The sequence below is a fragment of the Dasypus novemcinctus genome, chromosome 24 (genome assembly GCF_030445035.2).
Source record: "Dasypus novemcinctus isolate mDasNov1 chromosome 24, mDasNov1.1.hap2, whole genome shotgun sequence".
NCBI classification, from domain to species: domain Eukaryota; kingdom Metazoa; phylum Chordata; class Mammalia; order Cingulata; family Dasypodidae; genus Dasypus; species Dasypus novemcinctus.
The window spans coordinates 31,129,280-31,142,562 of record NC_080696.1 but is presented as its reverse complement, the minus strand read 5'-3'; the positions used below and the strand labels follow the sequence as shown (position 1 = coordinate 31,142,562).

The window sequence follows — 13,283 nt, the reverse complement described above, 5'->3', positions numbered from 1 at the left end:
CAGCAAAAGAGTTCTGAAAACCCAAGATTTTGGTTTTGGTTTTGGTTTTTCTTTCTCATGTTTGTTGTCAGACTTGTTTGGTGGCAAAACCTGACCTGAAGTGGCACAAAGTGCCTCATATCTTCATTTATCCCACCTAGTGTGACTGTCCATTCTGCAGAAACATTGGGCATTGGTTACAGGGTGCTGCTTGGGAGTGTTACATAATGTAAGTTCACCCATCTAGAACCTTTCAAAAATAGGAAAAATTCTGAATTTCAAAACACATCTAGTCTAAGATTATGGACCTTTGTGCCCTTTTTCACTCTTCAGTTTTGAAGCTGGTGAATTTATTAGCTATTCAGAAAATGTAATTTTAAAAGTCTTTTTTGAAAACTAAATTTAGCCCAACCCAACAAATTGCAAGTTCTCAGTAAATAACAGCAGCTGCTGCTAGTCCATTCTTCCAGGCTTTTTCTTTGGGAGGTACCGGAGACTGAACCTAGGACCTCATACATGGGAAGCAGGCGCTCAATCACTGAACTACATCCATTCCCCAATGAGAGTTAGGTTTTTTGTTTGTTTTTGTTTTTAGGAGGTACCAGGGGCTGAACCCGGGACGTCATACATGGGAAGCAGGTGCTCAACCACTTGAGCTACATCTGCTTCCCTCTTCCCGGCTTTTGCCATCAACAGGTAGGGTAGGTTCACATCCGATAGTACATTTCACCTGTGCTGCAGACCTTGCGATTATTACTACTTAGGCTTTGCATCTTAACAAATTAGATACAGGTTTATGATCAGCCCCTGCCAACCAGCTGGATAATCCCCAGAAGCCAGAGTTTACCTTCTGGCCCCTGACCCCAAGGCCTTTCCAGTTTTCCAGACCACCTTGGCCATTACAATGGCATTAGCTGGGTTTATGTGCCCATGAGAGGCATGTTATTTTTATATAAGGTGAGAGTGGAGCCCATAGGAGGAAATCGTGCATGATCAGGATCACCCACAAATATCAGAGAGGGGTCCTTTTGGAGCTGGGAGCTACTGTGTCCAGTGGGTCCAGTAGGCAGTTTTTCCTGCAGGGTTAGAATAGGTCACTCTTTCCTTCAGTTGATTACCAGATAAAGTGGGGACTAGAGTTCAGAGGCCATGTACAAAATTACTTTTTTAATCCCTACAACCACATTTGGCACAGCTGAGTGCTCACACTGGGAGGTATGAGGGACTGTGGAGAAGACAGACCCCTTACACCATTCATTTTTAAATGGGTTCTAAGCATGTGTGCATAATCGAGTTCACAGAAGTGTACAGGTGTTGTCATCTGGACTGAGTGTGAGCCTAGTGGATATACTGTGACAGTATCAGATGCACATGTTATTGGGATGGGCCTTTCTAGCCTTCACTGTTGTTTCTTCTCCCCTCCCTACACTCTTTGTCTTAGGAGAATAATAGAAATGGTTGCATGTGTCAGCCACCGAGGTCTTGTTCTCCTAGACATTGTAATAGCCACTAGAAGCCCCCAGTGTGTGCTCCTCTGTAGGGAGGTGGTTGGGGTGGGGAGGCAGCTCATGGACATAGGTAAGATAGTTGTTGGCCTCTGGCATCTCCTGGTCTGTCCATTGAGGCAGGATGTTAAAATTCGCCAAAAAATTTTGGTGTCCAGCTCCATGAACTGTGGCTAGGGAACAGTGACCTAAGTCAGGAAAATGTCTTCGCTTAGAAAACTAGCCATGTCTACCTAATCACAAAATACTTTTCAGCCCTCTGGAACTGTGGAGAAGCACCTCCTTTTGGAACTTTTCCCAGCTCTTTAATTACTGTCTTCTTTCTTGTAAGCTTAGATTAACTGCTATTTACAAGGCTTTCCTGCGGGCTAGCCAGAATCCCCTCATGCCCCAGAACTGTCAGGTTTGCATTGCTTGTCTGGGATGCAAGCAGGTTCCAAAGCACTTTTTAAAAAAATATATTAAATCTTTTTAAATTTTAAACAAAATATACATCCTTTGTAGGAAAACAGAAAAGTATAAAGAAGAAACTCACCAGCCAGGTGTAACCATCACTGTTTACATTTTCCATATTCTTCTTTCTAGTTTTATTTACACACATTATTTCACAACTGATTTCCTAGGCTATTGATAATCTCCCTACCCCTGACTTAACATGAGCATGTGTTTTCCCACATCATTTTTAAAGATTCTTAGAGCCTTGTTTCTACTGTTTCCAAGGCTGCATTTGTGGATTCTACCTAACTGACCTTATTTAAGCCACTTTCAGTTTCCTTGATTAAGGTCTTTGTGGTGATATTGTCATCTGAATTCTGTAATATTTCCTTAGGATGGAGACTTAGGCATAAAATTATTGGATCAAAGAATATTAAAAAGTATAAGGTTTTTGACAGATATAGGTGTATATGTACGTGTGTGTGTGTGTGTTGTGTATATATGGTTGATAATAAAAATTTGGTCCTAGAAAGTATTTACTTGTTTATGTTCATTCTCGCTAATGAGTTCTCCATGAGAGTAAAAATTGGTTTCAGGGGCGGGGGGGGGGGGGGGGGGGGGCAGTACGTGAAAAACATCTTAGAGTTAACAATGGTTAGTGGCTTCTGGAAGGCTACAATATACAAATAGATACAGAGTATATCTGTGGTATTAAAATGTTACAGGGTGACATAATGGGAAAAAAATGTTGAGAACTCTTCTTAGCTGTACATGAGCACCCATCTCACTCCACCTTTGGAAGTTTTTAAAACTTATCTTTGGGGTTTTGGGTTTTTGGTTTTAGAATAAAATTTGTCTGATATAGAAGTTCTTGATTCTTTATACAAAGTTTAAGAACTGGAGAAAGATATGAATAAAGTAAAATTTATCTGGAGATTACCACTGTTAATATTTTTGTCTTTCTTCAGGATTGAGATCCTGCATGTTTTTAACTTTGTGTTTGGTTCTTTTCACATAATTGCCATTGTAATGTCATAGTTAGTCTGTGTCAAGGACCACTTTGAAATAGCCCTTGTGTTTTGGTCTCAGGCAGGTGTTTCCCCTGCCCTGGGACCTGGCGTGTATTCTGAGCTCCCTACAGGTGTCAGGCTTGGACCCTTGGGAGCAGAGGCACCCTGGCTGCTCTGGGACTTGCAGTAATTATCCCTTGTTTGTTTCAGGCGTGATCCCGTGAGCCCATTTGCTGTCGGGGGAGAGGACCTGGACCCCTTTGGGTGAGTAATGCTGGGGAGGTGACAGCAACATAACTTGCTCTCTTGGCTTTTCAGCCCCAGCTCATCTTCTAATTTTAGAGCTCTCCGTCAGTCTTGCCTTGGGTGAAGGAGGCAGGAGGAGCTGAGCTACTGAGAAATCATTGCCACTTGTTCTGCTCTGCCATGCCCAGAGCAGTGCACGAGAGCTCTGCATGTTGGGGAGGGGCTGAGTGAGCCCAGCAGGCTGCTCCTCTGGCTTCCTGGCCTGGCCTGCCCTGCTGGAGCCTGGTGGCCCTCCCCCAAAGGCAGGATCCACGAGGTTTTATCAGGTGCCAGTTGAACACACAGTGGGCTCCAGATATTCAGGAAGTTCATGACTATTCAGAGGCCACTTCACTTGGTAAGGGGAGCACCCCCTGGGCTCTCTCTCTGATTCTTTTCTTGCACCCAGTGACATTGTCACAGCCTCAGCTATGCACTCTTTTCTCTGAATGATTCAGACTAGATGTTAACCTCTGCTGCAGTGACCTCAACTTTAGCACCTCATGTTTAGAGGGTGAGGAGTCCATTTACATCTGCACTGCAGCTTGAATAGAGACCTTAAAACTGGGGAATGTCAGCTCATTCATCCTAGTTTGAGCATGGGGTCAGACGCGTGGAACTACAGAGGAGACAGATGCTGTCAGGAACTAGGCTTGGGTAACCGACAGGCAATCAGACATTGCCCTTAGGCCCTTTAAGGAAGAAGAGCACATCACGAATTGTGTCAGTGTAATGATTAGTCCTTAGAACTAAAGTATTGCCCTGCAGAGTCTTGTGGCAATTCTGCATTGACCCTGCTGAGTTTGAGCTCCTGTTCTTAATCAAATTGGCCTCCTTGGGTATAGGACACGGCAGGAATTTCAACTTTGTGGGCTTAGGGAGTACAGAACCTAAAGTACAAGTCTACTTGTGCCAAGAAAGATGTGTTTTTCGTGTTCTCACTCTTGCCCTCTTTCTGCTGGCACTCGGGCAGCCATTTAGTGTAGACATCCCAGTCATTCTTAGTCCATTCTTTTTTTTTTCTCTCCCCTACCCCACCACCAGTTGTCTGTTCTCTCTGTCCATTCACTGTGTGTTCTTCTGTGTCCACTTGTATTCTTGTCAGTAGCACCGGGAATCTGTGTTTCTTTTTGTTGTGTCATCTTGCTGCGTCAGCTCTCCATGTGTGTGGTGCCATTCCTGGGTAGGCTGCACTTTTTTTGCACTGGGTGGCTCTCTTTACGGGGCACGCTCCTGGCACATGGGGCTCCCCTATGCAGGAGACACCCCTGCATGGCACGGCACTCCTTATGCACATCAGCACTGCATGTGGACCAGCTCCACACGGGTCAGGAGGCTCTGGGTTTGAACCCTGGACCTCCTATGTAGTAGGCGGACGCCCTATCCGCTGGGCCAAGTCCCCTTCTTAATCCATTCTTGCCTCCCTGTCCTAGTCTCCAAGGGCAGCTCCTTGCCACAGCTGCTTATCCAGCTTCCCTCTTGTCTCAGATGTCGGAGAGGTGGCATGATCGTGGATCCCCTGAGGTCTGGCTTCCCTAGAGCACTTATTGACCCATCCTCGGGCCTCCCGAACAGGCTTCCTCCCGGCGCTGTACCCCCAGGAGCACGCTTCGACCCCTTTGGACCCATTGGAACCAGCCCGTCTGGGTAGGTATTTTACTCAGGCACACTGAGCACTAGGACCTGATGGCAGCCTCAGCTCAGTGTTGCCACTTTTCTTTGGCCCACTCCCTCCATCCCCCACTGTCAGGTGAGAGGAATCTCCTGCAGGCCTCCACCTGATGCTCCCTGTTACGCTCTAGTAACTCCCCATCCGTCCAGGTTTCCCTTGCCCCAGCTCCCCTCAGAGGAGGAGGAGAGCTAAACGTATTGTAAGTTTGGTAGATGTCAGGAACTCCTTGGTCCTGATATCAGCACACCCAGATATTATGGTCCACATTTTACCAATGTGGAAAGTAAGGCCCTGAGAGATTAAGTAACTTCGCCAAGGCACTACAGCTAACAAGCAGAAGAGTTACGGTTCAACCTAAGCTGTCTGGCTCCAGAGCACTCACTCCTGAATTTCAGGAGCCACTGCTTCCTTCTGGAGGGCAGGCTCCCTCCATTCAGGGCCATGTCTCAGGGTCATGTCTGCCTGTGTCCCTTGGCCCCTCCATTATCCAACTCACCAGCCCCTCTTTCCATTCCAGACCTAACCCAGATCATCTCCCCCCGCCGGGCTACGATGACATGTACCTGTGAAGCCCTCAAGAATGTAATATCCCAGCCTTTCTTCCACTCTCCTGGATCTGCCACCGCTGCCCCCATCAGCAACTGTTTTTGCGGGCTGGGGGCAAGGGACCCTGCCCATGTGTTTGCAGGCCAGCTGGGATTGCCTCCACAGCCCCCACCAGAGCCAGGGCACCTGCTGCAGCTCTCCACCTGGCTGCATATAGGTCCCAAAGAGAAGTCACACCACTGACTCCTCTCCACTTCCGGCAACATATACCCTCGACCCGATGCAGTCCCAGTTGCAGCGCTATAAGAACAGAACGCATTTTGGATGTTATTATTAAGAACCAAATGTCAATACAAAAATCATGTTGCCGGTTTCCCACTTTTCTTTTTTACTTTAATGCACAGTTCCTTCCACTTATAGGACCTCAGAGTTTGAGTCTGTGGGGCTAAGTGACTCTTGCTTCTCAGGTGCCTTCTTTTCCTAAATTTATCCTGTTCCTGACTTCAGCGACATGGGTCCCAGTCTGGCTGTGTGGCTGCCAATGAGGGACTGGAAGCCCCGTGAGCCACAAGGATGACTTCCATAGGGTGGGCACACTATGGGAAGATGGTGCATTCTGATGAGGGCAAAATCGTCTGCTTCTGCCCACTCTGGGCCACAGCCTGTGAACAGACCTGGAACCTAATCTCATTTTGCCACCAACTTAGTGACCCTAAGAAAGTCACTTTCCCCTTCAGGACTTATGTGCCCACCCACCTATAAACTTTGAGGTACCTTTCCTGCTCAGAAACATTGTGATACCTGCCCATGTGTGTGGCAATCCATAGCAACCCATATGGCAAAAGGAAGAGAATGGAAGTACAGGGCGTTCTGTGGCACTTAACCTATGGAGATTAACTCTGTACCTCTCATCCCCCTTGGGGCCTAGACAAGAGTGCAGGAGCACGGGTTCCATCTGAGAATGGTGTTGACCTTGGGGAAGCCTCTGTCCTGGATCCTGGCCCCCCTGACTTTGGTGTTCTCCGGATCCTTTTCAGCCCGAGGCCTGACAGACGTGGTCAGTGATGAACCCTTATGCTGGAGTGGGAAGAGCAGCATAGAGCATCAGGCTAAGAGGCAAGAGAGCTTCCGCTCCCCAGCTAGCACTTCAAACACAGCTGGGTCCTTTCACTTCTCAGCACCTTGAGTTCCACCCCCTCTCTTAGGACATACTATTTTCTGTAATCTGGGGGCTTCCCAAGCTTCCCGGAGGTGTCTGCTTGTGTTCTGTAGCCTAGGAGATTGCCTGTCTGCTAACTGCAGGTGAGTTAGAGGTAAACTAAACTGGCACACAGGCTCAGGGTTCACGTCAGATTCAGGCTGAGCCTGGGTGGGGAGGCTGGCCCAAGCTGGACCTCTGGGTATTTCTGGCAGACCCTCACCTCAAGCACTGATTTAGTAAAAGACCCTAGAGACAGGGAGTTGACCAGACTAAGCCTTGAAAATATCTCTGATCTGACCGAGAAATCAGGCCGAGCTGTAAATGCATTCATTAATCTTCCTCAAGGGCTGGCAAATGGGTGGAATATTGGGTTTTGTTTTGGAATTGGATAACCCTGCAATGAAAAGGATTTGGCGCATTTGTTCATAAAAGAAAAAACCCTTTATTATAAAAGGGAGCATTTAAAGGAACATTGAAGCAGAGACCCATCTGACAGAGCAGGAAGGGTAGATAATCTTTTAGGACCCTGATTTGAGCAAAAGACAAAACGTAATGAATTTCACACTTTGATGTTCTAGTAGCAAAGGTTGAAAAGAAAACCCTTTAGGTTGTCATATATATAATTCTGTTTCCTAAAAACGGAAAATTTAGTGATTTATCTGCAGAATCAACCGTTTTCCTGGAAATAAATCCAAAAAGCATTTGTGTGTGTGTGTCTCCTTGCATCAAGGACACTGGGGAATGCAGGCAATGTCTTAGATGCTATGAGGGGGGAAGAGAAGGGGGCCTTATGGAAATTCCCAGTCAAGCTCTTGGTGCTTGTTTTGGTCTGGGTCATTCCCCTCCTTCCATCTGTGCTTCTCACCAAGCCATAAATGGGAATGTTTCACACGTGTGTGTGTTGAGGAACCCAAAAGCTTGGAGACTTAAACATCAATAACCTGTTCCTCCTTTTTTTCAATAACAGCTTTATTGAGATATAATTGACATTCCATACAGTTCACCCATTAAGTGTTAAGTTTTAGTATATTCACAGTGTTGTACATCCATCACCACATCTAATTCTTGAACATTTTCATCACCCCCAAAAGAAACCTCATACCCTTTAGCAGCAGTCCCATTCTCCCTTCTCTAGTCCTTGGCAACCATGAATCTACCTTCTATTGCCAAAGATTTGCCTATTCTGATCATTTTTCATGGAAGTCACACAATATATGGCCTTGTATGTTTGGTATCTGTCAGTTAGCATAATATTTTCAAAGTTCTTCCATGTTGGAGCATGTGTCAGTATGTCATCCCTTGTTTTGGCTGAATAATATTCCGTTTTATGGCTAATACATTTTGTATAGCCATTTATCTGGGGGACATCTGGGTTGTTTCCATGTGTCTATTATGAATAATGTTGCTATGAACATTTGTGTACAAGTTTTGGTGTGAATGTATATTTTCATTTCTCGGGTATATGCCTAGGAGTGGATTTGCTGGGTCATATGATAACTCGAAAGTTTTTACTTTTTGACGAACTGCCAGAATACTTCCCAAAAGAGCCACACCATTTTACATTCCCACCAGCAATGTATAAGAGTTCCAGTTTCTCCTCTTCCTCATCAACCCTTTTTGTTGTCCATCTTTTTTTTTTTTGTCTTTATTTTTTTAATGTTACGTTCAAAAAATATGAGGTCCCCATATACCTCCCAGCCCCCTCATCCCACTCTTCTCCCCATAACAACAACCTCATCAATCATCATGAGACATTCGTTGCATTTGGTGAATACATCTCTGAGCACCTCATGGTCAATGGTCCACATCATAGCCCACACTCTCCCACAGTCCACCCAGTGGGCCATGGGAGGACATACCATGTCCAGTAACTGTCCCTGCAGCACCACCCAGGACAACTCCAAGTCCCGAAAACACCCCCACATCTCATCTCTTCCACTCCCTACCCCCAGCAGCCACCATGGCCACTTTCTCCACACCAATGCCACATTTTCTTCGATTACTAATCACAATAGTTCATGAATAGAATATCAGTAAGTCCACTCTAATCCATACTCTATTCCTCCATCCTGTGGACCTTAGAATGGTTGTGTCCACTCCTTATCTATGTCAAGAAGGGGCTTAGATTCCACATGGATGCTGGATGCAATTCTCCTGCTTTCAGTTGTAGGCACTCTTGGCTCCCTGGTGTGGTAGTTGACCTACACCTTTTTTTTTTTTTACAACCATCATAGTAGGTATGAAGTGGTATCTCATTGTGGTTTTGTCCTCATTTTTTAAAAAGAGAATTTTACCTAGGCCCAGCAAGACAGAAACCAGAGCCATTCACCCCTGGGGAGCAGCCCATGGCCTTGGTAATAACCACCTTGGGATGACTGTAGCTGGTGAGCTACAGAGAAGTTGGGTTTGACTTTGGGGGAAGGTTCTAGGATGGATGTGATATGGAACAGATCTGGTCTCTAGGAAAGTTCCCATAACCCCTCTAGGTTTAGGGAGTTTCATAGGAATCACCTTTGCTTGGTTTTAACATTTTTACTCAAGTGACTTTACAAAAAATAAAGGCTCAGTTCCAAATCATTGTCTTGGTGCTGAAGTACCATAGACCACTCATACCATCCACAAAATGCACCAGCAGCCCCCATAGCCCCACTTTGCCTTGTCAGCTCCCCAAATCTCAGAGATGGCTTTATTTCTTATTGCATTTATCAACTCAGGCATGAGCTTCTATCAACCTCATGGTGAAGTCATGAGTCACTTAAGACACCATCTCCAAGAATGTGTTGTGCTCAGAATGGAGGCTGCTGCTTTATTCCTGTGCTGGGTGGTCAGTACCTGTTGACACTCAGGTTAGAAGATGGGCAACACGCCCCACAGAACTTCACTGAACCCAGTTTCCCTCGTGGCTTCCCTTCCTGCTGTCAGTGGCATTCCACTGCTTCTCCCTGTTCCTCTTCCTGGGAGGAAAATTAGAGTTTGTGAAGCAGTTCACATCCTCTGCCACCTAATCATGCCTGCTTTAGTGCAGTTCCTGTAAGATGGGTGCTGCCACCAAGGGGAGGAAAGGTACCTCATGTGCACAGCCCCAGTTTTCTCTGTCATAAAACTGGCTTGTTTGTAGGCCACTCTCAAAGTTTTGCACCAAAGGAAAGGCTCAAAGGCAGGTATTCGAGTTCTCAATCCTTGTTTGCTCTTGGGATACCACAAGACACACCCCAAGTCACTCCAGCTGTGCTTAGCCTGTGTGTGCCCTGGACGTGGTGGGTCACAAAGGCCGGAGTGGCAGGCAGTGAGAAGTGGCAAGGCCCAAGAGTCTTAGGATGGGCCTTGGACTGCAAGGCGCTGCAGTGACACTCAACTAGTGGCAGGGCCCTGTGGGAGGGACAAATGGGAGGCCCTGTTGCTGCTTAGAGGAGCATGGTCTGATGGAGGAGACTGGGGAGCATCTGAAAAACCTGTGTTCCAGGTGAGCCAAATTAGTGAGTGCTGTGGGAATCCAAAGGTGGGGTGGGGGGATTCAGAGGGAGGAGAGAGTCGGTCTCACTGGGTCAGCTGCAGTTAAACCATTTTAGCTATTGTAAACAACTCTTTGGCACAGAGAGCAGCAGGATCACATCATTGCCACGATCTGGGGATCAGGAAGCTCCAGAGTCACAAAAGCAATTGCCTGGATATGCACCAGAATGCCCTTCATATGCCCTTCATACTGCCACTGCAACCCCCACTTGGCCCAATTCCAAATTCAAGACTTGCTTAAATGCATCTGATCGTTGGAACCTTCAACACCTCTAGACCACAGCTACAAGGGAACCTAGGAAAATGTCCTTTTTTCCCTTATCCTTCCTCTCTGTTCAAGGCGCATTAGGAAATCGGGACAGAGGTTCATGAGCCAATCTCCTTTGTTTCCACCATGTGCCATGTAGATGGGAGTCCCAGCTTGCCCAGCCTAACAGTCTCTGGGATGCTTGTTAAAAGTACACATGCATACATCCTGGGCCCCAGCCCAGACCTGAATCCAAATCTGCAGGGAAAGGCCTGCAAATTTTTTTTTCTCCCATGCTTCTCTGGTGATTCATATGAACAGGCAAGTTGGAGAATTCCTGAGAAGGGACAAGACTACATCCTGCTACTCAGACCAGCAGCAGTAGCATCACTTGGGAGCTTATTAGAAATGCAGAAACTCAGGCTCCACCCTGGTCTTACTGAATGAGAAGCGGTAGCTTAACAAGCTCCCCAGGTGATTTGTGTGCATATTAAAGTTTGAGAAGCTCTGGTCTACAAACTCTTTTTCTTTCACCTGGATTTCAGGTGCAAAGAATTGAGTCACGCCTTTTGGGTTCCTGGCACATTATGTACGCAAAATGTGCGAGGGTTCTACATGCAAGAACCCTCTCATTTCCCCCCGTTTAACCCCTTCACTCCATTCCCTTTCCCCCATGAGTCACTCAGGTGTTTCATGTATATCCTTAAATATGCATGGACCCTTGTAAAATAGCATACATTGTATCTTCAAATCATAATGACCATAATGAGGTAGTAGTCCCACTTTCTAGACCAGACAAAGGGTTTGGATAGGTCCAGTAATTTGCTGAAGGCCAAGCATGGGTCTTAGAAGCAGGCAGGCATGGGTGTGACTCCAGCCCCCCCCCTCTGCTGATGCGTGGCCTTCCTCATCTGCAAAACGAGCATCACTCCCATCTGCAGGGCTGTTGCAGCAACCACCAAAAAATGTCTGATTAGCTTTGTGGGTGCAGATGTTATCATTTCTAGGCCATCTGGGTAGGTAATGGTGGGGGCCTGAGGGCAAGAGGGGAACTCTGGGCTGCCCCACAATGTAGAAAACAAGCTCCTGGTGCCTAGCATGTTAGGTTTTTTTATCTAATGTGGTACTCCTAACAACCCCTGAGGTATATGCTGCTAGGAGTACCAATCAAGAGGCTGGACTCACCACCACTAGGCATGTCAGAACTGCGATTGAACCTGAATCTGCTTGGTTCCAGAACTGGTGCTCTTTTTAATAGAACAGCTGTACCTAGATCCCACATTCCCTCTCTAAGTGAGGAGCACAGGTGCCTGGGCAACACTTATTCCAGAACCTGGAATACCAAGTCAGGATATTTGTGAGAAAATCAGCTCTGCACAGTTCCCAGGATGGGCTGAGATGCCTAAATTTCAACATGTGCTCCATTTCCCAGCACTCTCACCTACAAGCCATGGCACTCAAAGTACCCAAGTGAGAAGGAGCATCTGAAACCACCCAGCACAACCTTCTTTCCACAGGGAGGAAAACAGGCTCAAGATCCAGGCCCAAGAAACCTGAGCTGAAAGACTTCACCAGCCCCCATTGATGGGCTTGGGATCTGCAGGGTTCTGTCACCTGGTCCCAAGTGATGCTCACTTCAGCCTACTAAGCTGAAAAGGATGGGAGCTACAAAGGATGAAAAAGGTCCAGAGTAGCTGATTGAGTGACTAGTCCAAGCCACACAGACCACAGAAATCCTGGCTACAGGCCCATGACTTTCCCACTATGTACTGTGCTTGAAACAGTCATGGGATCCCCTTCCTTTCCACCTCCCTCTGTCACTCTTGGTTAGGCCGAGAGCTGAGAAGGCCATCAGGTTCAGCACCCTGGTCAGCGTCCACCCCTGAGGAGGTCAGAGGCAGCAGGTTAGACCTACTCGTGCCTCCCTGTGCACTCCTGGGGACAGGAGGCATCCCTAGGAGGAGGGGACCTCGACGGAGATGCCCTGCCTCCCAGGCAGAGGCCTGACCTCCTGTTCCACTTCCTTTAGACTGGAACTACACAGGAGCAGTTTGATCCTTTTTGCTTCTTGCTCCCAGGACATAAATTTAAGTGAGATGTAAAAGGAGAGAAGGACAGTCAGGAGGCTTGCGCCATTGGTGACCCTGGACAAGACCTGTTCCCTTTGGTTTTCCCATCTGTAAAACAGGGATAAGGTGGTTCTAATTGTCTCCCAGACCCTGCCCAACTGAGAGATTCCATGATTCTAAGTGGATCGTCAGCCTAAATTGAATACTCCCAACCCGCCTTCCACTTCTCCCCACAGATCTTCCCAATTTACATATAAACGACAGGCCTCAAAGTATGGCAGCCCACAGACCAGATCCATCCACAAAATTTGCCCTGATTGGCCCCCATGGGGTATTTTTAAATTTGAACATTGACTGCGAATTACCAGCTGTGTGACCTTGGGCACATCACTTAACCAGCCTGTGCCTCAGCTTCCTCATCTGTAAAATGGAGGTCAGTCTAGGACCCTCCCCACAAGGCTGTTTGTGAGGTTTCCATGAGCTAGAGGTAAAGCACTTAGAAGAGTGCCTGGAGCACAGCAAATGCTACTTCTTATTGAAAAACTGAATGACTTAATGTGTAACTGACTCATTGAAATGTATAAACCTGAAGTGGTTTCTTTTTACCCAACTGAGCACCATCAAATCTTCCCTCCCTCAACATCTAGGGCCCAACCGATAACTACCTGCTCACTTTGGTTTTACAAACTCAATCAAGTTCACTTTAAAACTTTCCAACTCACATCTGGTTCCAGATTTGAGAGGTCTCCTGACTTCTGGGCTCCTGCTCCTTCAGTGTGTTGGGTAGAGAGAAGACGGGAGGAAAGTGAAGTCTCTCTTAA

The 13,283-nt window shown here is 46.8% G+C and overlaps 1 protein-coding gene across 1 annotated transcript in view; it reads left to right on the top strand.

The window, feature by feature from the left end:
* The window catches only part of PSMF1 (proteasome inhibitor subunit 1), a 56,455-nt gene extending 49,121 nt beyond the window's left edge, over positions 1–7,334 (top strand). Inside the window, exons 5-7 of the mRNA XM_004463980.5 lie at positions 3,140–3,193; positions 4,703–4,861; positions 5,404–7,334. Of these exons, the coding sequence (XP_004464037.1) occupies positions 3,140–3,193; positions 4,703–4,861; positions 5,404–5,455 (265 nt within the window). The 3' untranslated portion in view covers positions 5,456–7,334. The remainder of the gene's footprint in view (positions 1–3,139; positions 3,194–4,702; positions 4,862–5,403) is intronic.
* Positions 7,335–13,283: the final 5,949 nt, after the last annotated feature.